This window comes from Wyeomyia smithii, chromosome 3 (genome assembly GCF_029784165.1).
Source record: "Wyeomyia smithii strain HCP4-BCI-WySm-NY-G18 chromosome 3, ASM2978416v1, whole genome shotgun sequence".
Lineage (NCBI taxonomy): Eukaryota > Metazoa > Arthropoda > Insecta > Diptera > Culicidae > Wyeomyia > Wyeomyia smithii.
The window spans coordinates 91,269,819-91,296,700 of record NC_073696.1 but is presented as its reverse complement, the minus strand read 5'-3'; the positions used below and the strand labels follow the sequence as shown (position 1 = coordinate 91,296,700).

Genomic DNA, 26,882 nt, shown 5'->3' with positions numbered 1-26,882 from the left:
TCATTTATTATCAGTTGGGAATTCCCAACGTGTCATATCAAAACATTTGCTGAAGGACGTTAATTGCTTCTTTTGAGAACCAACACTCTTTCTTTCGAAAACATCAAGGTTAATCTGGGGTTTATGCGCCATCGATAAGGTTGTTTCAGGGATACAAAAACATTGTTAATCTATGCTCTACAAACACGAATAACTCTCGATCTTCGAAGTAAGGAATTAAGAAACTAGTTTCACAGTATTTTGACGAACGGTAACGTAGAGCTAAAATTTGCAATTCTCGCTAATATCAATATTTATTACAAACAGTAAAACTAGAATCCAGTATTTTTGTTTGTAACAAAATAAAAAGGAATAGGTACAAAAATCAAAATTAGAAGAATACCCACCTTCTCATTTTTTTTTAAGGTATAGTCTTATTTTCAGAAATTAAATCCGTGAAAATCGAACAAATGGAGGCTTTTTTTTTACTTCTAAACTCTAATTTGATGTTTTGAACCGTTCTAAACAACTATGATTGATTGAACCGTAAGTTGGCTTCATACATACAAACTGTGGAAAGTCCGTATTCAAGTTTATTGAAAGTGAAATAATAGGGTAACGGGGGTATTTTGGCCAGCTTTGGGAAGTGTTCGTACAGTTCATTAAAAACAAACACAATTTTTCAACATAAATACCTACTCTATTATACCATTGTTAAAAGCTTAGTGTCTATTTTAATATACACCGTTCAACAATGCAATATATTGAAAAATATCCTAGAATTATCAAAATTTCTACGAAGTACTAAAAACATATTTTGGTCCACCAAATTTTTACTTTGGCCCACCTTTATATCTACAGACGTGTATGGAAATAGTTCGGACTAACTATATTTAAGATCATTATCGGTATTTTTAGAGCAAAAATAGTGGGTTTGAGGAGAACATCCTTCTGCTGTGAATTTTTGTAAATTTCAGGCACCTAAAAATGAAATGATTTGGCTTTTAGCGGTTTGAAAGGCATTCTCATCCAATTTCATATCGTTAAATGTGATAAATTAAGAAGTAATTACCTGTAAATTGTCACAAGCTGCTTCTTTGTTCACGTGCAACGGCCGAACGGGAATCAAGGGAGATGTCAAAACTTGACATGGCCAAAATATGTTTCAGAAAGAGGCAAACATATTTCGGCCATGCGTTTAACCATTTTTTCAACTTTTTCCAACATGTTAGAGTATACAAACTGTTCCTATATCATTTTATTGATGTTACTACAACAACGAATTGTTTCAAAAGCATACATATTTGTTACAATAGCTTCCGGACGTTGACTTGTATATTACCACTTCCTCTTGACTTTGGGTTGACTCAGCCATGACTTTGAATATGTATGAACTGATTCCAAAATAACACTACCTACAGCCAGTTTTTCGCCGAAAATTATAGTTTAGTATGATTCTTAGATGTGTTATTCAATGTTGCATGCATAGTTTTCTAATATTCATTGAATTTATCAGATAAAATGCGTAAAATGTTACCGGGTGGGCCAAAATATGCATATGGGCCAAAATACCCCCGTTACCCTATATGTATAAGATGGGGATTCGAAGCTATCATTGAGATGATAAGGAAGTATGAACCGTTTTGCAGTCGTACAATAGTCATTCGATTGTTACATACGCTAGTGGCAAAATGTATAATAAGTACGTAGTTTTTTTCGTGTCTATGAATGTGGTTATCTCGATTTGTAACCCAATCTCCCGGTTGAAGCGACAACTTTTCAGTCCTCCGGAAGGATGCACAGTTTCTCATCAAGAAATCGAAGAATTAATAACTCTCACCAAAAATTTGAATGCCGCTGTGGAAGGTTCCCTAATTGCCACCCGATCAGGGTTCGATGAGGTTGAGAGTAACCGGGACAAATGTGCAAAAAAATTGTCCCAATTTCGTGAAACAGTGCAGGGAATAATTCAAATCTACAAATCAGTTAGTCGGGGCACCGTGGACAATGTGCAATTTGACCGAGAAAAAGCTCGTTATCAAACGGATATACAACGCCTTTTACAAAGAATCGACAACCTCAAGAGAGACGTTGAGGATAGTTATCGAAGTGAAGTGGAAAGTTTGCGCAACAATATGCAAAATTTCAAGGTGCAGGTTGATGATAATCTGAAATTGCTGGAAGAAGAAAAAAGCAAGTCTAAATCTGCGTGGGTACAACTCTGTATTGCAAATATAAGGGCAGGTAGAATCGACGATGCTACGAAAGGTTTCACTAACATAGATAAGCCTTCATATCAAAAAATCATTACGGAGGTGTATGAGAACAGACCAGAGAATGCAGATTCAGTGATGAATTTTCTGGAGGCCGTAGACTTGTACCATGAGCCCATAACTGGCTATGAAATATTGTATGATTATATGAAGAGGAACAATCAGCTGAACGGATCAAGAGGTCGACGGCTGCTAACTCATATTATGGCCTTAATTGCAGCGGACGATGAAAATTCGACTCGGGCAATCAATTTATTGAGTACATTTAAAAGCGATGTGTGACTTCGTCATCTTTTAGTGCGTGTGACATACAATTATCGCAAATATATAACTCGAACTCACAAATAAAGTAATAACTTGCTGATGACTTTATATTTCTTTATTTAATATTTTTGGTAACACTGCCAAGCACTGTATTTAAAAATGAAAACTTTTCACGAGCGCAAGTATAATAACTAGAAATCAACTGTCACTCCCCGTCTCCACGTTCCAAGGTAGATTCTTCCAGCTTTTTCAAGTGATCCAATCAAACAGTTATATATCTAAATTTTTCTCAGTTCTTCTATGTGTTTACCAGTTTTATCCAGATTCTTAATTTGCTCCAATTCCCAATGTGTTTGTCCTTTTTGGAAATATTCTAGAATACGAAAGTTATCGCCTGATTCATCTCTAAGAATTATTTTAAACGTTTTTCAGTTGAGTTGAAGAGTATTTAATGGATTTCCTTTTCTATTCTTTTCCCGCACAAAACTCTGCCAGATCAGCAAATGCAATGAAAACAGTACAGTCAGGTTCTTTTTACGCGGATTTTTTACGAGGTTTTTTATGCGGATTTTTGAATTAACGCGGTTTTTTACGCGGATTTTAAAATTACCGATTTTTCACGTGGATTTTTGAATTATGTGGTTTGTCACGAGGTATGTATCCCCCGTGTAAAAAAACCTTACTGTATATAAATAGCATACAATTATAGGTAAAGTGATCTGTTTAATAGCTATATGTAAATAAAAAGTGGTAAGCTAAGCAGAAGGATAATTAAATTGCCAGTTTCATTTCCAATTTTACAGAATGTATCCCAGTATAGTAAACAAAGACGTAGTCCCACGCCAAAAAATATTTTGGCAGTTCTGGTTCTAGGCTGGATTAAGGATGTAATGGATGTGATTTTTCAGATATCTGTAACATTCCTGTTGTTTTATTTCATCTATTTCCAGGAAACTGGTGTGGCTGTCAAACTGCTCACATTTCTCATCTTCCACTCATTGATTCTGGTACCCGCGATTTTTGATTGGTTTTCCATAAAACAACGGAAATAGAGTAAACGTCCCATAATTGCCTTTGACCTTACTTCGATTAAATATGTTTATGAATGAAAAAAAAAAATAACAGGAGGGTTGTGTGCAAAGCCACGACCGCAAGGTTGAAGTAGAATGCTCTTACACAGCTCTACTTATGGCTGTACATTAACCTACGGCCGGGCGAATCGGTTCGCGCCGCTTTTCGCGTTTAGCCTGGCCTAATGCGTACGGCCAACACCATAGAAAGGTGTTTTCACATTGAAAATTAGACACGGCTTTACTGGAGTAAGTGTTGGCAACTGCATCTACCGCTTATACCGCCGCTATCGTACGAAAGCGCGTCGTTTCATGTGGGCAATAATATCAACAACGAACCCGAACTGTTTCGCCGTGCCGCTTCCATTTACTCCTTATAACATCGGCCTCAGGGAAGTACCGGCTGCACCTACCGCTGAGGCTGTTACCATACTGCTACTGGTACCCAAAGCTATTAACTCTTCAAACTAGGGGTAAACAGGGTAAGACCGCCCAGCGGGGCAAGACCGCCCACCGTGATTTTACTACCAAGTTGTATAATAATTGAAAAAAATCTTTAACATGTCTATAACAGTATAATTACATAACATTTTGCACCCCTTTCTTTTTTAATAGTGCGCGAACAGTCACAGAAATAATCAAAAACAACCTTTGACCTGGCAACCAGTCAACGCGCTATTGTTTTGCGGCAACGAGACTTAAGGTTTTTCTGTCTAAAATTCTATTGTTTTATTCGTGAATATACGTTTAACCGCTTGCCTGAATCTGTCTTCTTTCGGAAATATCGAAGGCCGTGAGTAATTTTGTAATTTTGACTACTTTTTCGATGGAATACGAAAATGTTCCACTGGGGGTAAAGTCGCCCACTATACATGGGGTAAAACCGCCACGTATACAAGTGCTTGTTGTTTTACTTCAAGACCCAAATGCCTCGACACTACAAAGGGAATATTTACAGGATCAGTAAAGCAATTTCAAGCCACATAAGACATCGATGTTAATCGACCATTTTCGATTTGGTAGAAGCTTTTCTAGTAATATTTTTTTAACGCGACTAATTTTTGAAAAAAGTAAACTTGTGTAAAAATGGTATTAATGAACAAAAATAATTTTAGAGCCAGGACGGTTTCTTTGATCGATATGACGTCTCCGGCAGAGTTTAAAATAGTAGTTTTTTACTTCCGAAAAAAGTATACACTATAAAAAAAATTAAAGGAAAGATATAAAAATAGAATTAATTTTTTTTAATTCATTTAAAAAAAATCATGTTTTGCCTGCAAAATCTACAAAAGGTAAGCTAAAATTTGATGGTTATTGGATCATGGAGTAATAGAAATATATATAGCTCAAATTTTGTAAAGAATTTTTTTTGGGCGTCGTTGGTAATTTTGTTCTTAAAAAAAAAACATACAAAAATTGAAAATATGAATAAAAAATCAATAATTATTATTATTACTGTATACATAATAAGTCTTCAAAAAATCATACAGACAGATATAATGAGTTTTTATTTTTAGCTTAAAGACAGGTTTATTGTAAATTGAATATCTTGAAAAACCCCAATTCTGAAAAATCTGTGTCTTTGAAAACCACAAAGAGTTACCTAAACATTGATTTGAACTTGGATAATCAAAAAATAAAAAAAGGGGCGGGCTTACCCCGCATGAAAAAGATCCGCACATTTTCAATGAATTTTTAAAATTAAAAAAAAAAGCTGGAAAATAAACAAAAAAATTTTAGTTCTTATTTTTTAAATGCGGCTATTGAATAGAAGAACCTCTTAGCGAAGAAAAAATGAAATTGCAGCCGCAACTTTTTTTTCTATAAACAGAATTGCTTAAGGGGGCGGTCTTACCCCGCTTACCCCTAAGTGTTTTATTTGTCCTCAAGAGAACAATTGTTCAATTACATATCGGATATAATGCAATCGCATCTCTGTAATATTACCGACAGTAATATTCTTCTGAACAAAATAATCCAAATTTTCCATTAGAGAGAGTGCCGGCTGATGTACGGCAAAAATCTCGCCCGATCGCTCGCGTTGGCGTTCAGCCTGGCAGAGGCCTGAGACGTGGTGACCAACCACAGGGCAAGTGATTTGTTTAATTTGAAGGCAGCCACAGGCGCAACCCGCTGTTATCCTCTGTCACTGCTGAGTGCTGATATCTGCTGCTACTGCTGTCAACGTTATGGACTGTCCATCCAGCTCACCTTCCGACTAATGAATGTAGCTAGATTTCCCAGAAACACTCTTTTATAGTCGAAGGGTGCAACGAAATAGGCCACGCCTTTCAGTTCAGTTTTTTCATTCTCTAATGTTGTTCAGACGAATTATTCCACAATTCGCATTTGATTTTTGTATCCAGCGAATAAACACCGATGGTGCTCTCACACACGCAACGATTTATCCCTAACCGTATTGCGGCTTGTAACATCAAGTGATTACGTTTGCTTGCTGTTGGGTGTTGCATCATGTTGCAACTTGGCAGCTGGGAGACTACGAAATTCTGTTCATGCTGATTGATTGAATCGACTTCATATTAGATCTGCATAGTCGAACTAACTGCTTTTGTGAATGCGTTCTAACAGGGCAGTTTGTTATTCAAAATCGGTTATGCTGATCACAGCCGTTGCGCTGCCCCAACAGTGGGGGGTTAACTCAATAAATTAAAAATTAGACAACTACAACAGAATTTGATTGCATCCCGGACAGAATGTCTGCTTGTGTTGATGCCAGAAAATTATTAACCTTCAATTATTTGTTTATTTGCCTTGAAAAAGGCATTTTGCGGTTCAAAATCGGTTGCTGATCGCAACATTTAAGCTGCCCTAACAGTGGAGGAATTAAGATACACGGACAACATGCGCTGTGGAAGCTATTTCACATTTAGTTAATTAGACGGGTGCGACAGATTCAAATTGCTAGGATCCAACACAGAATGCTTGCTTGCGTTGTCAAAAATTATGAACTTCCAATGACTTGTTTATTTGCCTTGAAAAAGGCATTTTTATGTTCAAAATTGGATTTTCTGATGGCAATCTTCATGCTGCCCCAACACGGGGGGAATAAAGGCTGTCTGGCGACACACGCTGAGAAAAACCGCGCTGCTCCTGAGACGTGGTGACCAACCACAGGGCTAGTGCTGCTGCTAAGGAAGGACGACTGCTGTTGTCGCTGTCTAGAACTATTATGAGCGGCTCCGGCTGAAACAGGCTCTTACATAGGCCAAATAGCATGTTTTCAATTGCAAGGTATATGATCCTGTCGACCGTGCTTGGGAAGCAAGCATATAACGACCAATCAGAGGTCGAATTTTTCGTTTTGACAAGGCTTGACTATTTTCAATAGTACAATATTGTGAATGATAAAATTACAATTATCTTCTTTTGGGAAGAATCTTAGAAGATTTTCCAACCTATTGCTACAAGAACGAAGGAAATTCATCGAATACTAACCGATTTATTAGCATTCGAAATTGGACATATTTTTCACTTTTTACGGTTTTAGATTTTCATTTCACATCCCTATGTAGCCGAACTTCCTGAGAGAAGTATTCTACTTAAAAAAAAAACAAGACTTGGCTTTTGTTTTCAGTACAATGTGCACTTTCAATGATTAAGATATTGTGTGTCAGCATTTTAAATATAATTTTGATGCCTTGATGAATTAATGATTGGCAGGCAAAATTTTGACGGCAGTACTCCCCTTCCTATTTAGCATGACATTGAAGCGAGCAGCAAATACAACAAGGAAAGTCTTGCTAAAAAATTTTTGAAGCGATATTACATAGCTCTATGACCTAAAGACGAATCTATATTGCCCTCACAATTTTTGCATTTCATAGTAGACGCATTCCATGGAAAATGGCTAAAAAAGATTTTTTTTGGCCAAGAGCTGTGTGGGATCCGAGCGGCCGCGTTCGGCGACGATGCCAACCATCAAGGTGATGAGAAGGCGGGTTCGCTGAAAAATGAACCGCTCGATCCGGAACTGACCTGGATCGGGACTGCCCACACCATCATGACGAAGGAGCTGGGCTGGGATACAAGCCGTACATGAAACGCAAGATTCACGGAGTAACGGAGGCTACAACGGCGAAGAGTCTGGACAGAGCCAAACTTAAACTTTCGTAGCACGCAGATCAGGAGTTTGTGTTTACTGATAAGAAACTGACGTGCAACAGCCACACAATGTCCAAAATGATCAGCTGTTGGCACCGACATTGGCCATCATCGCCCCGTCCCATATAACAATATCGCACGCTTAGCCTTGGGGCTAATAGCGGTCTCGATCAACTAGATTAGTTGAGAGAATTCGTTACCGACATTGTTTTTGGCACTTTTTGTATGTGTAGGATAAGTACAACGATATACCGTGCCCCAGTGCTGAGTCGAGAAAATTTCCAGCTCGAAAAGATCCTCGACTCGATCGGGAATCGAACCCGATATCACAACCGTGTAGGAGAGCTAGCCGACCGACATCGCTAACCACAGAGCCAAAATTTTGTAAATTCAATAGATTTTTAACAGCAATTTTTTTGGAAAAAGTTATGGACAGTGACCGAAATTTTGTTGTAGGAAACGTCAGAACTTGCCAACATAATCTGATTTCGTCTAAACTTCTCGTTTCATTTTCTTTTTTATTTTCAAACACAGGCATTGAATCGTTTCCAGATTTGCATTAACAGCATCAACAGATTGGATGACGAAATGAATAGTATCGAAACCAGACTACAGCGGTACTGTCGTTCCAAGTATAACTGTTCCAGCGTGCAAAAGGTTTGTGGGACAGCTATTCTTGGAATGGCAGGGTAATTGACCACAGCTGTCGACAGAACGCCATTTTGACGGAGCAACAATTCACGTTCGGTTGTTTGTGGATTTTCGAATAATGCTGGTGACGAGATGAACATATAAAAAGTGTTTATTTCTCATATCGATCTTATGGACCCAATCGATGTTCGACGTGGTCGTCTTTGTTTGTAGTACTCTTTCGAGTGAGACTGCCAACGGTGTGGCGATTAGCAAGAACTGACTTAAGGGGTTATATACCTTTTTAGTTTTCAAAAAACCGGAAAATTTTTTATTACTTTATCTTCAAATACAATCTTGAGAACATTTCCACAAATTTTCATAAAGATCTGAGCAATAGGAAGAAAGTTAGAGCGATTTGCAACGCGCCTCGCCACGGCCGCATAAGCTAAACTTGAAACTTTACACGCGATTATCTCGGAATAGTTTTTTCCGGAAAATGACTTTGCCGTGATCCTGATTGCGGGAAAACTACTGAACCGATTTTCTGCATCTTTTTTTTTTTTAAATTTTCGTTATAAAATCCCCCGGTCCTTGAACGATCGCTTTTTGAAACATACAGTTACATTTAGTCGCAAAAAAAATTTTAATCCAATTTTTTGCGCTCAAAACGTACATTTTTTGGGAAAAACGTTCCCGTTTGCACTGAAAACAAAATAATCATAAAAGTGATCGTTCAGGACCCGGCACACTTCTAAACTAATGAAAGAATATGAGTTTTTTGATTTCGGTTGATCCGCTGAGTCTCTATCAGGATCACCGCAAGCCTCTGCAAAAAATTGCGTTTCGGGGAAACGGCCGTTACTCCAGTAATAATTGGTATATCTCAAAATCAAACTTATTTTTTTGTTGTTGATAAACTGTACTTTCAGAAAAATACCACTTTGATGCAATGAAAATGATGCTATGCACTTAAAAATAAATTCAAACCTCCCTTATTTTTCTCGACCAAAAAGGTATATAACCCCTTAAATGAACGCTGATGATTGTCCGGACGTGAACTGTTACGAGCCAATCACGATAGAAGTCTGAAAATATGCACGTTGTAAGGTTTCCATCAAACATTCTGTGCGAGGTAAAATTTCGTGAAATTTACAGTCTGACCATGTTTGACTAGCGGATATGAAAGACTAGCATGTGTAGTGTAGAGTATAATAACGTATGCGTTAAAAAAATGGACTTTTTCGGATGGTGATAAAAAAATAACTAAGACAGATAATTAAGTTTCATAAATTTCCCATAGGAGGTAATCATGTTAGCTGCCGGTACCCGTATAACTGTCCCATAATGAAAAAAAAAATTTGAGAAAACAACGATTTAATAAATACATCCAAAACCTATGACCCTAACAGTTTCATGACACCACAAGTTTATCGTTGAGAACAAAAAATCATGGATGGAATTGGTTTTACGTTATATAACTTGAAAAAGAGACAAAATGGGACAAAATATGCGGGTACCCAAAAGTACTCGCATATTTTGTTCCATCACATATAAATTCAACCAGCAACCGGCAGTATCATTGGCAATGTAGATTGTACTACAGAACAACAACATTAGTCTAGTTAATTAAATGACATACTTCTATATGCCTAAAATAATCCGATATACACTAATCTGGAGCAAAATTATATGTTTGCAGTTTGTACCATTATGCAGTGGGACTGTAATGCGGGTACTCTCAATATGGGACAAAACAACTTGGTATTTTTTCCATGTTTTTCCATACAAAAGTATCAATTTTAATTTTTTTCCAGAAAATATGATAACAATTAAGTCGATTCCCGATGATAACTCTAAAGTGACCGAAAAATGTATGGGACAGTTATGCGGGTACCGGCAGTTAGCTTCCTCGCAAAAAAAAAAATAACGTCCTTGCGTGCAGCCTGTCGGCAGTTAACCGGAACATTCGCCATAGCGGACGAAAACATGCGTGTAGGCATGTTTTTTTTAAATTTTTTCGTCGTTTTTTTATACGTTCCTCCCAAATTTTTGCGACAAAATTGTTGAAGTAGATCCTACGGTTCAGGCTTGGCCAGAAATCCTCGATGAAACGCAATCTGGGGACGTAAGGCGGGTCCGCCAACTTTGGTACCACATCGATATTCAGCAGGTCCATCTCCTCCAACGATCGCTTCAAGTAGTGGGCCGACGCTAGATCCGGCCAAAACACCTTCGGCCTTTTGGTATTTCTTGATAAACGACGCAACTTCCGACAGGCACTTCGTACTATAAACTTCCCCGTTTACGGCCAATCCGGAATGAAAGAAGAGCAACTTTGACATCCCTTTCTCGCTGATTGTCAGCCACAGCAGTACCTTCGGAACATGATGTGTGAAATAAACTTCACCTCGGTGGTCAATTCCTTCGTGGGGGAGGTAAAATACGAAGTGCCCTGCTAGTCGTTGCAATTCAGGGTGAGACAGGTCTCTTCGTCCATCATCACCGCCACGTCGTAATTTACGGGGAAAATCGACTTGACCATCTTATTCAGGCGCTGCCGCTGCGTCGTTGCCTGCAGCTCCGAGACTAGTGGACGGGACTGCTGCTTCCTGATTCGTATGTCCATGTTCGCCAGGTACTTTTTCACTGTTTAGCCGGTTGCACCAACCTTCTGACGGAGCGCACGCAGCGATGTAGCCACTTTTGCCTCGGTCTTCCTCTCCAGCATCCTTTGGAGCTTCTTATCGCACAGGGCCGTCGGCCGTCCAGAATCGGGTTTTCTTTCAATGCTCTGATTGTTGTCTAATAGTGTCAAGATGTCGTAGATGCTGGATCGGGCATATCCGGTGTCCAGGAGCAGCCGCATGATGCCCTTTTTCGACGCGACGTGGTACCGTTCTTTAAACGCGCACACTTCTGAACGGAGTAGTTTCACTGTTTTCGCGCCATCACGATTAGAGTTCGACTGACAGAGCTGCCAATTTTTTTCAGCTAACTCATGGGTTAATTTGATTGATGCTGCATGCATAGTTTCGTCAGTGCGTGTAAAAGTAAACCCATGAAAAATCGTCAAATTTTGTCCATTTTTTTAACGCAAACGTTATCAATTATGTTTTTTTAGCTTTACTTTGAAAAAACATACTGCACTTTTCTATATTTAGCATCTCAAACCTCTGGACCATGCTTATCAACATAGAGAAATGAAGCGAAGCCTTTAACTATGGGGTTTCGCCTTGTAAAAAGATTTCAAAATAGAACAAACCGTTTCAAACGTTTTTTTTTATTGAGTTATTTCACGACATATGATATTCATGTTATAGTCATATTTTTGTCTTCCGAATCCTAATACAAATACAGGATATTGCTATTGTTTTGTTTTCTCTTAAAATTAAGCCTTATTATTGTTTATTCCAAACGAGTACGAAAACAGTTTAATCTATACAGAATAAATTTTGTGGTGAATAATTGATATTGAATATCGCAGTTGAACTACCAGATATTTCAGTTGTATGAAATTGTTGGAATTGTCTATGCATTGGAAATTCAAAAACGTGTTTATCATTGTGTAAACTGGACAATATCATGGTTTCTCTTATTTCTTCCATCAGGGCCTCCGTCCGTGTAAGCAATTGATCAAAATCAACTTCGTTTTTATTTTTGGCATACTCATCTATATCTTCAATCAGATCGGAATAAATATTTTTCATAAAATGATTTTCTCGGTTTGATTCAATTATTGCGAAATATTCCCAAAACATACTGAGTTTTCGCTTCAATGCGTCCGTATGTTCTCTGCTGTTTGAGTTCTTCTGCATTTTGTTTGATTTACCACCTAATGAGTAAAAGTAGGTTTTAATGCGGGTCAAGGCGGCTGGAGCAATCAGAAGTAACAAAAGGAAAGCATTGACGGCTTCGAGAATATTTCCACTTGCATGAGGGATGAAAAATAATGAGCTATTCGCACCCTTACACACGACTGATGGCTTGTCCCAGTAATCAATCGGCATGCAGTGAGTGAAAGAATCTTCAATGAAAAAACTTTGTGTATCTAAATTCGGATAAATTTCATATCGTGCATTATGACCAAAACATTTGATATAATAAGTTTCATTCGTCTTCAATCTGAAGCAATTATTCAATGTATACCTATGTTCTTCATTCTGCTTCTGTCCAGGAAACCCTATCTTAGAGAATGTGTGGGCTACTGTGCTTCCGGTTTTGAAAAAATGTTTTATTCCATTTAAAATTTGAAGGAAGAATTTATTCGCAGTAAAAACAGACGAAACTCCTGACTTCAAAACATTCATGTTATCTAGTATAGACCAGTGATTTACAGTTTGCAGCTGACAACAGTCGATGTTACGCTGCTTACGATATCGTGAGATGTTGCTTAGTTTTTCAGGTTGAGGATCATGTTTTCTGGCCTTTAAGGCGGTTACATATTTTGTCGTTTCAAACAAAACCTGTTCGATATCATCTAACATAGCTGTTCCTTTTGGAGAAGCAGCTGCAATTGCCGCTAGTGCACCATAAGAACGCGCTTGTTTCGCTAGTAATTTTAGTTTAGTGTGAGTAAGAGTTGTTAGTTGTTGCATACTCTCAGCGAACTTCTGCTTCGAGAAAATGGCGTGTATATTGCCTGATTCAATTGATTTGATAAAGTCTGTTACTTTGTGAACGTGTTCACTTAGTTCAGGAGATACAGACATCCCAAAATTTGCGCCTGAGGTAACTGCCCAGACAGTTTCAGGGTTACTCCAATTCCACTCCCAAAATTTGTAATTATCATTATTAGCATCTGCCCCTGTGTAAAGTGCAACGCCCGCGGTACTAGATGTAACAAATCCAATAAAAACTATTTTCTGTGCATTACTAAAAGTCAAGTAAGTCTTATGGACCTTATCAACGCCACTAAAAAAGGTTGCACCACTGATACTACCCGCGAATAGAGCATTCCATGTTTGTGGACTCGCCCAATCCCATTCACTCGGATCCCATTTCTTATTCACGGCCGCTGTACTAAGATAGGCAAAAGTCAAGGAACTAGTGACCATGATACCACCTGCGACAAATCCAGGTACACCCAAAGTTACCGTTAAAAAAGAAAATGAGGTGGTAATCCCTGAAGGTGCTAAACCCCCTACCACTGCACCAAGGATGCCACCATAGAGTGTGGGTTTCAGAGACCACTTAGTTGGGTTAAATGATTTGTTCGCGGCAGAAGCGCCAAGATACGCTCCAACAACAGCAAGCGCAATAGGAATGAGAAAAGCAAATTGCCCATCTGGATCAACCAAAGAAATTGGCGAATTTCCAGCATAAACGTAAGGGCTGGGATATTGTTCTTTAGGATCAATTTGGAAGAATCTTCCGATCTCGGGATCATATAACCGTGCATGAAAATTATACAACTTTGTTTCTTCGTCCCATTCTTGGCCTGTATAAAGATACGCAATATCAGCATCTGGATCACTAAGGTACTTTCGAGACAGATGCCCGTAGGGGAGATAATCGTATGCAGCTACTACTTCACCATTTCTTATCACTAACCTAATTGAACCTTCATGGTCGGAGAATACACTATAAAATTGATTATTACGAAAAAAACCGATCATCGTATTTTCAGCAAAGATATAGGCAGTATCACGAATGTAGTTTATCCTACCGTCAAGAGAATAGATCACTTCGTGATCTGTCAAGCATCTTCCCTTTATGTCGCGAATATAATATTTATTTTTTAGAGTTGTTCCATTTTTGTACTTCACCTGCTTGAATATTCGCTCTCCACGGACGTTATATTCGAATGTCAATTTTCTACCGTCCTTCATTTCTATTGCTCTCGCACGTTTCAACAAGCGATCATAAACAATACTTTTTATACCCTTATGAGCAGCTTCAATAACGCTGCCATCAAAATCATACCTCATACGATATTCCCTTTCTTGCATTGCTTCAGTTTTAAGATCTAGGTGATAAACCTTATCGATCTTATTCGTGTCCGTAGTGTATTCCATTCGGTAGCGGTTAAATCCAGTGTAGAAATGTAAGTGGTTACCATTGGCATCGATTTCATAAGACTGAACATCCGCGTCGCAATTACTTAAAGCTTTAGAAAACCCATCAATCAGAATATGAACAACATTCGTGAGAAATCGAGAGTGAGGTTTAAGAGTTCGTATAAATTCCTCATTTAATACATTTACCGATTTGATAGACCTGCTGCCTACAAAGTTGTTTTTTAATAACTCTGCCCAAAGAGCGTTACAGATTTGAGTCTGATTAACTGGATCGTGACTGTGCCAAGTTTTGCATGTTGTTGAAAAGGTAAGTTCCCGTAAATCCTTACGGGACCTTATTACTTCTGCAAACAGCGTTTCCAAGGACACTCCGTAGGTGTGATTAGATATTTTCGTGTCGAAGATGGATTTACCAGGTAAACCATGACAAACCATACTGTTGCTACAATCGGTTATGATGAATCCCGCAGTTTTCAACGCATTCCAAATTGCTTTGGAACCCGCTGATGTTAGCTCTTTAATATAAGTAGAAAATGTTGTTTCAGTGAGAGGAGCGAATTTCGATTCGTCGATGCTTTGGAAATATTTGGCCTTTAGCAACTGTTTATGATTTTCGTAATCGTGACGGTGGCCGTAGAATTGTGGAAATCCCTTGATCAGTTTAGCAGCAATGGAGTTTGCCCTAGAGCCAGTAGAACAAATTATTGGAAGCTGGAGCTCTGATGATGGATAAAATGTTTTCTGAGGTCGGTAATACTTATCCAGGTAACCAAGTTTTTGCAGTGATTTTAGACATATGTCGGCGTATTCCAGGGTAGTTTCTGGTGACACCAAATGCGCAGGCTTAAGCTTTACTAACTCTAAGTTGCTGAAATGATGCCAGGTTGCGTTAAAGGTGGTTGCCGAAACTGTGCCATCACCAAACGTTTGCCCACTGTAACTATTGGCTGTGTAGTCAACAGTTTCTGTTAGGAATTTGTCTGTAATTCCAGTTATAAAACCTGGAGCATTGTAGGAAAATAGTCGCTTGTAGTTGTAACGACCATTCGGTTCAAAGTGTATTTCTTCAAATGCGTCGAAGGGGGTGTATGTCAATGCTGCAACTGTTCGATTTCCAACACGAACCGTTTTTATTTTCCCGTTTGCGGTGTATTTGTAAGATATTTTCAACAACTGGTCATCAGCAGCCATGAATGGGTAATGAATTTCAGTTAGTTTTTCGTTTTGATACTTATAATCAATGGAAAGCGAATTATTTGATGAAACAAATATCTGGCTAGTTAATTGTTTCTTAAAGTTATAGAGAAGCGCTTCAGATACGGTTACTGGACCCGATCTTTTGCTGGACTTTTTTACATGATTTCTGTAGCCTGGAATCAGCTCATTCTCACCAGAATCATAAACTATAAAGTTGGCCGAGATTGGCAGGGATGCATGATTCTCCAAGTATTCATGTAATTTGCTAATTGGAATTTCAGTTAAACCCTTTTCTATAATGTTCCCATTGAAACCATAGCTGTAATATATCACATAATGTGAAGTTTGTTCACTATTGCTGTGAATTAGAAACCTTAATAAACCTTCTTTTGTGTACATGTACTGCTCGTTTCCAGAATCAGGAGTATTTTTTTCTACTAAACGACCATTCGCATCATATCGGAACCGTTTTCCCCATTTTGCTCTCAACTTTTCTGCATCAACAGTCAACTTAAATGTTTGAAAAGGACTCGTTTCAGAGAAAGTCCTACTTTTTCTATGATATGCTGGGGGTAACACACACAAAAGTCGGTTTTTCTCGTCATACTCGAACGTAGTTAGTCGGTGATCGTGGTTCACTACCTTCACTAGCTCCGCAACCTTATTTCCATGCCTATCAGTTACGCGTACTGTTGTCGAACTAGCTGAATTTACTTCAAAGTTGTGATTAAAACCTTCTGATTGAGGAAATAACACTTTCAGAAAGGCAATGTTTGGGTTTGATCCGTATTTAACAAAATGCTGTCCAACAATAGAAAATGATTTTCCGGGAAGCCCTTCTGCGGATTTATTTTCCAACGGATCATCTGAATAATATACCCATGTGTATGGATAGCCTTCACAATCAGCATTATGTTCATTGACAAGTCCTTCCAATTTCCGGTGATGGGGAACTCGATTCATGTTAGTCAGAAGGTTTGAATTATAGTTTAACAGTGCATGGGAATCTCGTTCCAACTCTGTCCATTTTGTTTTCAAAACAGGTCGATCCACTTGATCGTAAACAATCTGACGACAGCTGATTATGTTGTGGCTTGTCAAAATGATCTCCTGTACAGGAAAGCCCAATTTGTTCAAATAAAAAATTTTCACTGCGGGATCGTACATATAAATCAGCTCTGCTAGTGACGCACTGTCACTTGTTTCAACATCTATAATCGACCACGGTTCCTCGTGAGATCTAAACTGCCTTTCGAATACTAAATGGCCATCAATCCAAAATGCAGAATGTGATTTGGTGATTAAAACAAGACATTCACCTTCTGAGTTTACGGTGTGCGTTTTATCATCACCCACTTTAAAAGTTGTGTGATTCTTACTTCGGTGCAGTCGAATAACAATGCTTTGTATGTTTAAAATTATACTCCCCACATCACTGAGTTTATATAAAAACCGAAAGCCAAGAATTTGAGGTTGGTATTTTAAACGTCTTTTATATTTGCCTTTAGAAACAGACAAATCAATTTCTCCCATCATGGGACGCATTTCAATACGCGAAAGTAACTCCGTATTTTTACGAAGTGCGGAGTTCTTAGACATACTCGCGAAAAATTCTACAGCTCCTTTCTCGGAAACCTGTGCAACAACATTACCAAACAAGTCTCGGACAGTTTGTCGTAATGTTCCGGAGTTTGTCAACACTGCTCGAACATTTCCATTGAAATCCAATAAATTTGCTTCGAAGTTAAACTGCAGTGGTGTAAATCTAACATGATCGACATCTAATAAATATCCATGGATGTTTTTAACTCTTACATGAAAACCAACCGCATCAGATTTTTGCTTAGGTTGATAGAGTGCTTCTACGTAATACCATTCACCAATGTTTCGTTCAATTTTGCCCTTTATGGTTTCCACAACATCATTATTACTTGATATTACTGATAATGTTACACTGTCTGGTAGAACGTCACTTTGATTTGTTCGAACCCAACAGGATGACACAAAAGAAAAATCATTCTGTTCAGGTTTGAATCTACCGGAAATGGATGCTCCCGCGGACAACCTGAGAAAATGGTTCGAATTGTTTTGCATTATAGACTGCCTGTCAAAAACCCACTTGTCATTTACCCCTATACGATTTACTTCGTAGGGTTCAAAACCATAATAAGACACCATCTCTTGTGAAATCCTGAACGGTTGAAAGTTCACAATTTCATGCACTCCCGTGAGGTCACGTAGGACTGCGTCATTATCGAGGTTAATATTTTCTACTTTCTCAGAAGCGTCAATCGTTTTCACAGCATCGCCCTTCGAATTGTAAACAGTTCTAGTACTGTTGTTCATGACACCTAAATTGAATTCTTCTTCAAACCAACCCAAGCTTGAATCACCACCCGGAAGAATTTTAGATTTAAAAAAAGCCAGACCATCTGGATACAAGCGAACATATTTTGTGTCATAATCAAATTCAGTTGACTGTTGGTCATACCTATTATGAATGATCTCTTGCTTGGTGATTACACTTTGGCGAGAATTTAAGAGCGGTTTCACAGATCTTATTATCACTGATTTAGCATCCTCTGTAGTACTTACAATGGCTAGCGAGTTGCTGATTTTGCTAAGACGTTCACCTTTTGGCAAATTATGGATTTTATTGTTCTCCAAAGTGAGTAATTTACTTTTACCATTTGATCTACTCACACCAATGAAAACGGGATATGATAGCAAAATGTCCTCGCCATGGATAGTATTTGAATCCCAAAACAGTTTACCTGATTTGAAGAGTTTATAGGTGTCATTTTTACCGGACCTAGACAAAACTGTCGATTCATCAAGCTTTAGTGAAAAGCTCGCAAGGGTTAGCTCTGCGTGAGGAATTGTTTCACGAATCCACCGCTCTCCGTTGAATCTTACTCTGGTTGAAACAGCTATGACATGATCACTATTAACAAAAACATCAAATTTAGATGGATCAATGGCGAACGGAACTGCCGCAGACACGTTTCTGTGGATCTCCTGAAGATCGCCTTCCAATTGGTCATAACTTTTCCGGCGAAAATCTTCTACCTCTTCTCTCGATGCATGTGGGTACTTTTGGATTTCTGCCTCAACTTCGAGTTTTTTTTTGTCCATTTGATCGAGTATTGAACCGGTATGGCCTTTCACAACTACCTTGAATTTACCATTGACTTCTTTATAGCCAATTTTAAAATAATTATTCTCCAAAGGAGGAAGCGCTAGCAAAGTATTTTCTAAGTTTTCGATTAAAATTTCTATTGTTTCTTGATTTTTTAGTTCATACTTTTCATTCATTACATAAAAATGTAGATTTGAGTACAAATGCATGCCTCGCATCGCCAATGTTCTGATGATGAGAGCATTATGATGGACATGTAGAAGCGAACTTTCAAACATAGCTTGGAGTTTTTCCAACGTGAGTGCATCTGTGTCGAATCTGTTGAGAATTGATAAACTAGACCTGACCAGATCAGCTTCTATTGGTAATTTTTTACTCGTCCAAACACCATCCATATTCTGAAAATCAATACGCAGTTCTACATCATCATAAACGACATAAGCATAGGAGAAAGCCTGAACTACAGTACTCTGGTTAAGATTGTTCAAAACTGGTTTCGTATCCCATCGCTTATCGTTCAACTGCAGAACTGCTAACTTTGTCCCATCTCTAATCAGAACAAATGCTTTCCCGACCATCAGAGTACTCTGCTTCGAGAGCTTCATATATGAAGCTTCTGATGACCAACCTTGCAAGAGCTTCCTAAATAAACACAACTCTTTATGGTTTTCATGAGTTAGTAGCACAAAAAAGAAGTAATCGGCGGTAAGCACTTCGTAGCTATTAACTCTTTCTTTACCTAGATAAGGAAACGATAACTCTGACATTGCGATTGTCTTCGAACCTACAATATCTCTAGACATTATGCGAACTTGACCAGATTCGGTTTGTCCGCTCACAACTAGATAACCAGGTCCGTACGTAACCTGCGCGTTTGTGAAAAAATCAAACTTATTCCAAGCCAATGCGGCTGGAAACTCAAACTGATTGTAAGAAAACTGCGATACAAGTCCATTTGGATATTGAATTTTCGTCAGCTCTCCTCTTAAACCTTCATAGCTGAAGCGTAATATCGCAACATCAAGTTGATTGATAGAAACCAAGCGTGGAGCAGATTTTATTAATGTGTATTCAAATTTAACGTCTTGGCTCAGGTTGACTGATTTCAAATGAAATCCCATCATTAACTTTTTATTATACTTTTGGCTATAAACGAAGTGCACGAAATCTCCGTGATTATTTGAAACTTTCAACAGATTCAACTTTCGCACATACTCCTGTCCGGACTCTAGTGATGCATATTCTGGTTCATAAACGTATTTCACAAAATTGTCGTTAAAATCCTTTCGCATGGCCAGAAACCAAACCGATGGTTTGAGCTTTTCAAAAGAAATTTTACTGGAAGCACCTGGCCACACATCTGAGCCTGGCTCCCATTGAATCCAATCCACATTGTTTGAACTACCGTATAGAAGCGTTTCAAATTTCGTACTAATTTCCCACCTATTCCCCAGTTTGTAAAATTTTATAATAACATCTTCCGAGCCTTCTAATGTGAATAAAATGTAATCAGGTGAATCATTTCGCAGAACTGGCTTTAAATCTGAGAGACTGCCATCTTTAACTAGATAATAATTATGATCAATTGAAAACACACTTCCTCTTCGGTCGACGTAAATGCAATCAACTGGCAAATGCCAGCCGGAGCCCAAAATATCAGCTTGGCGGTATTCTTTGTAGTAAATCGAATGGGATATTGGAATTCCTGGAAGATGTTTCAAATTGATAATTGGAATCGAGAAATCCAAAATTCCCAACAGCGGATTTCTAGGATGTAAAAATGACGTAGTATTAAGCTGATCATGTAAAGGTAAGATTGAAAGAAAGCTTGATGCTGGCGGAAGCAAAGAAATCGGCTCTGCTGTATCTTCTACGTATGTTGTGTCTTCAAAAACTTCAGTAGTTTTCATCGTGCCGTTGCTTGCTGTCTCAATTCTGAATTCAGTGAGAGTATCATCAGTAACTGATATGAAACTTGAATCGTTCTGACAATCCACGATTGTGAATGCCTTAAAGTGTCTGTTACTAACATTAAAATCCTGACTATCTAAAACATGTTCGATGGTGAGGGCGTCCGAAGCAAAAGAAACTGCATTCAATCCCGAAGGTCCGATGAACACCAATTCATCGCGTCCATCACGGTCAAGATCATACATGACGATGGAGTTGGTGTGATCGACAGTCCATCCTTGATTATACGAAAATTTCGGTACATTAATTGTTGGAATGAATCCAGCTCTAGGTCCATTGTATCTGAACTTCGTCATTCCAGTGCTGTTGAAGTGTAACATATCATGTATTTTCGAGGGTGTGCGCTGGAAAAATACATCATCTGGTGCAAGAGCCGAAAATGGTACAACTTTCGTTGTAAGCAACGTTTTTATCGCATGGGCTTTATCGAATTTATGAATGTTGAGTTCATTTTGATTCCGCACTATAAAAGCTTGTTGATTCGTGTCGTCCACATAAGCCAGAGTAATTTTAGTAGCCGTAAGTCGCCAATATGACGGTATTTGAGGTTGTGGCTCCATTGGCCAAATTGGAAGCGCGGACAACTTAATGGCTTCTTCTTTAATTACAGCCTCAAAAGTAATGTTTCCTCCTGCATTACGGCTGAGGATTCCCACTCTATCTCGATCAGCATTAAAAAATCCAAACAACAGTAATTGATTGGAATGATTCCAACCATAAATATCATGATAACGTCCATCTGACGCTAACCGCTTCAACTTGAGTTGGTCGTCCAATTTGAAAACGTGAATTCCAGTTCCGTTTCTGAGCACAATGAATCCATCGTCGGTAACCAACCATGGGCAGTGTCTGGATTCATCCTGCGCCCTAAATACTTCGTTCTCGTTCCACATGAGTTGCCAAGATAATGTTCTTTTGTCGTATTTAAAACACAACAGGGATTGATCTGCTCTAACCAATAAAACACGATGGTTTGTATCATTCAAAACGATGTTCTTCCACACAACCTGCACTATTTCTGCATTAATGCCGCTATGTAAAATTTTGAATCTAACAGGAGTATACTGCAACATTGTTGCACAGCGAACGTAAATGTTTGACTTTGACGAACAGTATGTTCGAACTGGACCAAAAATTACTGATTAATTCTTCCCCAGCCATTTATTATCAGTAGGGTATCCCCAACATTACATATCAAAACAAAAGCTAAAGAACGTTAATCGCTTCTCTTAAAAACTAACACTCTCTCATTCGAAAGCATCAATACTACAGTTAATCTGGGTTTATGTAACATCTTTGAGTTTATTTCGGGAATAAATGTCAACAAACCCTAATTAATTTCGATGGCTTGACCATCCTTCATGATTTGTGACAGTACTCACAGTACTGTCTGTGTATGTACAGTCTGTATATTTTTGATGTAGAATCACGGAAAACTTAGTATCTAGTATTTTTTGAAGTAACAATGTGAAAATAAATACGAAGTTTTAAGGAAGTAGATCTTTTCTCAAAGATTAGATCCTACGCTTACTTAAGTTACTTCAATCTACGAGCCAACATGGAAACTCCTGAAATTTGATATTTTGAATCGCTCTAATGTTGGTGAAAGATTGCTCCATACATGCAAACTATGGAAAGTTAGTATTTGAATTTCTTCTTTAGGATGCAGTTTTGAAAAGATGATAAGGAAGTACGAGCCGATTTGCAGTTGCACCGAGAATTAGCGGGACAAAAAAAATGTGCAAATCAATTAGTCGAGGCACCGCGAGGACAATGTTCAATTTGAACGATTCACATTTCGTTATCAAACGGATATACAACGCCTTATACAAAAAAAATCGACAACCTCAAGAGAGACGTAGAGGATAGTTATTGAAGTGAAGTGGAAACATCAAAAAATCATTACGGTGTATTAGAATAGACCAGAGAATGCAGATTTAGTGATAGATTTTTTGAGACCACGGACCTAAACCATGATATCCATAACTGGATATGAAAATATTGTATGATGATTTGACGAGGAATAACCAGCTGGGGTCGAAGACTGCTAACTCATATTATAGCCTTAATTGCAGCAGACGATGGAAATCCGGCAATTTATTAAGTACATTTAAAAGTGATGTGTGATAAGCGATTGGTGATTATCGTTATCACGCAGTGCGTGTGATTAATAATTGTTTCAAATGTATAACGAATAAAGTAAGATTTTCTAATGATTTGATCTACCTTAAATAAATATTTCCGGCAACACTGATCAGTGTCGTACTGAGAAATGGAAATGTTTCATGAGGGCATGAATGTATATAGATAAGAGAAAGCGTAAAAACGGACTGGCGGTGTGATTGAAGATGTCAACTAGACATATAAAAGAGAAAGAAGAAATAGAAGTAGGTATACAGTGTAGCGTTTTTTATGTCGTTTTCGTTTTCGCGGTGTAGCTACACTCAAACGACACTTTTGACACCGTAAATGTTTTATTTGACTTTTCGGACTGCCCTTTTTCTGTCTCTGACCACACTTTTTCTGTCCCTGACGACACCCGAAAAAAGCAGAGTGTACTGTGGGAAGTTACCAGCACATTCACACGTATGTGTCAAAACTGGTTTGTTTTGGTTCTCGTTCCACGAGGTAAAGTGTCAGGTAAATTTTTATTCAGCACATTTGTGGAATGGACATACGAAATGGAAACGAGACAAAATGACGAATGCGATAATGACCAAAACAAAACGAATTGACAGCTATCCCATTATTACGCATAACAATGCAACGAAACTGAAAATGTTTTATTTGAAGCTGCAAATTATAGCCCGGAAAAAGTGTACCTACACCGCGAAAACGAAAACGACATTAGTGTTCCACTGGGTCCGTGCCAACCTGTCACTGGAATAAAGATACGATGTTGCGTTTTACACCAATGCAAGTATGAAAAAGATGCCAGATAGTTGCTAACAATCTAAGCCCATAAAATGGTGTGCTGATACTATTAAAAGTTACATTGCACAACTCTCTATTTTGCTGCCTAGTCAATACTGGGTGAAACCAAGCGAATAGAGGTCAAATGGAAATTGATGAAAAAAATAAATAAATATTGCATGTTAAGAATATGCAATGTTTCCATTTCATTCTAGTACAACCTTTTTATTTTGTAATCAAATTAAATGGAATAATTGCTTATTCTCAATATCTAATTCCATTCTACTGAGACGCACAATAAAATATTAAAAATGTCTGCAATTTCACTTAAAACTAATCAGATTACTGTCGATTTAGCACAGGGAAAGTAAAATTTAGCCATTTTCGCTTGACACATAACAAAATAACAAACAAAAAATTCCCATCGAGAATCCAGACCGGAAGCAAAATATATAACCCATAACGTCGTTTGTGTATATGCGAACGAATTACGCTACCTTTTATTTCATGACTTTGAACCGAAAATATTCTATTTGTTTTGATAGTGATGTATTTTATTCTTGTTTCATTTCACCGTCAGTTTCCTAACCACACGAAAAGCGAATATCGATAACAATGGAAAATTTATCTTGTGTTAAAATTGAATATAAAGTGTGTCAAATTTGTACACAATCTATTCTTGATGATGGATATTTGTTAACAGAGCTTATCGATGGAGTATCATTAGAATCAATGATTCATGATATATTTGTCAGATTGAAGGTAATATAGTTTTTGGTAGCTAATCGGTTTGTACACGATGCATTCTCATTACTAGATTCCCCCGGATGACATCAAATATTCAAGCTGCTGTTTTGATTGCAAGGATGAATTGATTGTTGCCCATCGGTTTATTAAAAAAGTAATAGAAGCACATCCTAACCAATTGTATTGCGGTGCAGATTCTCTCAACGAGGAACAAAGGTAAACAATTTAGAGTACCGCTATTTGAAGTTAGTTTTGATAATAGTCTTATCATTTAAAAGTGACCCCCTGATACATGTTCCTCCTGAAACAGAGGCTAGTATTAAGTCTGAGGACGAAACAGATGAGCATTATCTACAGTTGGATATCTATGATTTGGAGGATGAAAACAGCACAGCATGTAAGCTTTCTGATAAGGAAACGGAAACCGGGTCGGAAGATGATCAATACAGCGACCAACAAGATGAATCTAGTTCGGAGAGCGATGAAGGAATACCAAATAGCATACGTCGTAACAAACCGCAACGGCCCCCACAAAGATGTTGCGATTGCAGTGAGCCATTGAACACCATTGAACAAGTACAGGAACATTCTGTAAAATTCCACAAACGAAATAAATCTACAGATCCTGATGACATTGAGCAGAAGCCGTATGAATGTTCCGTTTGCTTTCAGAGATTTGAAACTAGCAAAACCTATTTACAACATCAACGCAAAATGTATTCTAAAGCGTTACACTATTGCAGGCGTTGTCCTGAGAGCTTTGCTAATGCGTTTAATCTGAGGGAACACCATAAAGCGTTTCATAAAAGAGTAAAAATCATTGAACAGATTGATGAAATGCGACAAAAAATTCACAAATGCTGTGTTTGTCGAAAGCAGTTCGATACCAGAGAGCTGCTTAAAGAACATGGGAGAAAAACTCACATACCACATCCTGATTCACAGGATCCGAACAATCAGTTCGTTTGTGAGGTTTGCTCTCGACGCTTCAAATCGGATAAGATACTAATCGAGCATCAGCGAAGACCGTATCGAAAGCATCGTTTCCAGTGTGCGCAGTGTGGAAAAACATACAAGGATAAACGATCGTTCTCAGACCACGAACAAAGTCATGCAAATATACGGAAATACGAATGCCATCTTTGTGACAAAAGTTTTGCGTTAAAGCCAAATTTTCTTACCCACGTTAAGTACCATTCGATTCCAGATGACAAATTCAAGTGCAAATTCTGTAACCGAGGATTCAAGAAGAAACACCTGCTGCAAGAACATTCAGTCATTCACAGTGACCGGGAAGATCGTCCCTTCAAATGTCATCTGTGCCCGAATACGTTTACCCGTCAGGATCGTCTCGATTTCCACATTAAAGCCCATCTGGGAGAGAAGCCGTTCAAGTGTACCAAGTGCCCTTCATCGTACATTCACGAACGTGATTTGAGGAGGCATACCCGGACAAAACATGAGGAAATTCGACCTTTCGTCTGTAACGTGTGTTCGAAGGCTTTCAACCGCAAGGATGCATACGGAAAACATATGAAAATTCATAGTACTTAAAAAGTGCAACCGTGTATGCTGGTAATAGCGGGTAAGAAAGATTACGAAATAAACTGGTTTTCCTAATCTATAAAATTGTTTAAAAAATCTGGTTTTATCTAAATATATAAAAATGCTGCCTGTCTGTCTGATTCATATAGACTTGAAAACTACTGAACCGATCGGCGTAAAATCTTGTATATAAAGGTTTTAGGGGCCGAGAAATGTAACTAAGATAGTTCGAGACCCCCCCTATTCTAGAAAGAAGGGGTCTCAAACTCTATCTTCAAGTTCACACAATTGAAGACTGTCACTTTCTTCAACGTCAGCTAGATGTTTTTGCCGATTGGTGCCATCTGAACCGTATGGACGTTAATCCATCCAAGTGCTCGATTATATCATTTTCGCAAAAAAAACAGACTATACATTACAAATACGCGTTGCTAGGAATTGAGATCGAGCGCGTAAACCAAGTTAAAGACTTGGGGGTAATTTTGGATTCGCAGCTAACTTTCAAGCCTCACATTTCGTTCACTGTCGACAAAGCCTCTAGAGTTCTGGGATTCATCTTCAGGATCGCTAAAGACTTTTTTATCTACTGCCTTAAATCATTGTATTGCGCACTATCTCGCTCTATACTGGAGTACTGCTCGGTTGTCTGGACTCCTCATTACAACAATGGCGTGGAAAGAATAGAATCAGTTCAACGGCGCTTTTTGAGATTCGCTCTTCGTTAACTGCCATGGACGGATCGCTTCCGTCTACCAAGCTATGAAAGTGCTGCTTATTAATTCGTTTGGAGCTCCTGTCTGTCCGTAGAGACACAGCCAGGGCATTGTTCACCACTGAATTTTTACAAGGCCGCATAGACTGTCCCGCTCTTTTGGAACAAGTAAATATAAACGTGCGACCTCGTGCTCTGCGAAACAATTCGATGCTACGACTGCCTGCTCAACGAACTAACTACAGCATTTTTGGCGCAATGGTTGGTCTCCAAAGGTTTTTCAATAGAGTATCTGCTCTA

The 26,882-nt window shown here is 38.3% G+C and overlaps 4 protein-coding genes across 4 annotated transcripts in view; 2 read left to right on the top strand and 2 right to left on the bottom strand.

The window, feature by feature from the left end:
• The window catches only part of LOC129731206 (protein Atossa), a 114,133-nt gene that overhangs the window by 61,931 nt on the left and 25,320 nt on the right, over positions 1 to 26,882 (bottom strand). The window lies entirely within an intron of this gene.
• LOC129731216 (uncharacterized) lies at positions 1,638 to 2,624 on the top strand. The gene has a single exon (XM_055691047.1). The coding sequence runs from the start codon at positions 1,671 to 1,673 to the stop codon at positions 2,532 to 2,534; it is 864 nt and encodes a 287-aa protein (XP_055547022.1). The 5' UTR covers positions 1,638 to 1,670; the 3' UTR covers positions 2,535 to 2,624.
• On the bottom strand, positions 11,635 to 21,766 carry LOC129731205 (uncharacterized). Its single transcript, XM_055691024.1, has one exon. It carries the CDS (start codon positions 21,736 to 21,738, stop codon positions 11,773 to 11,775), a length of 9,966 nt encoding a protein of 3,321 aa, XP_055546999.1. The 5' UTR covers positions 21,739 to 21,766; the 3' UTR covers positions 11,635 to 11,772.
• On the top strand, positions 24,096 to 25,955 carry LOC129731209 (zinc finger protein OZF-like). The gene is made up of 3 exons (XM_055691032.1): positions 24,096 to 24,340; positions 24,396 to 24,541; positions 24,604 to 25,955. Exons 1-3 carry the CDS (start codon positions 24,194 to 24,196, stop codon positions 25,877 to 25,879), a joined length of 1,569 nt encoding a protein of 522 aa, XP_055547007.1. The 5' UTR covers positions 24,096 to 24,193; the 3' UTR covers positions 25,880 to 25,955.

Coding starts and splice junctions, on each gene's coding strand:
- LOC129731216 (XM_055691047.1), top strand. CDS start 1,671: ATGTATAATAAGTACGTAGTTTTTTTCGTGTCTATGAATGTGGTTATC.
- LOC129731205 (XM_055691024.1), bottom strand. CDS start 21,738: ATGTTGCAGTATACTCCTGTTAGATTCAAAATTTTACATAGCGGCATT.
- LOC129731209 (XM_055691032.1), top strand. CDS start 24,194: ATGGAAAATTTATCTTGTGTTAAAATTGAATATAAAGTGTGTCAAATT. Junction 24,341..24,395: donor ATATATTTGTCAGATTGAAG/GTAATATAGTTT, acceptor TCTCATTACTAG/ATTCCCCCGGATGACATCAA. Junction 24,542..24,603: donor TCTCTCAACGAGGAACAAAG/GTAAACAATTTA, acceptor ATCATTTAAAAG/TGACCCCCTGATACATGTTC.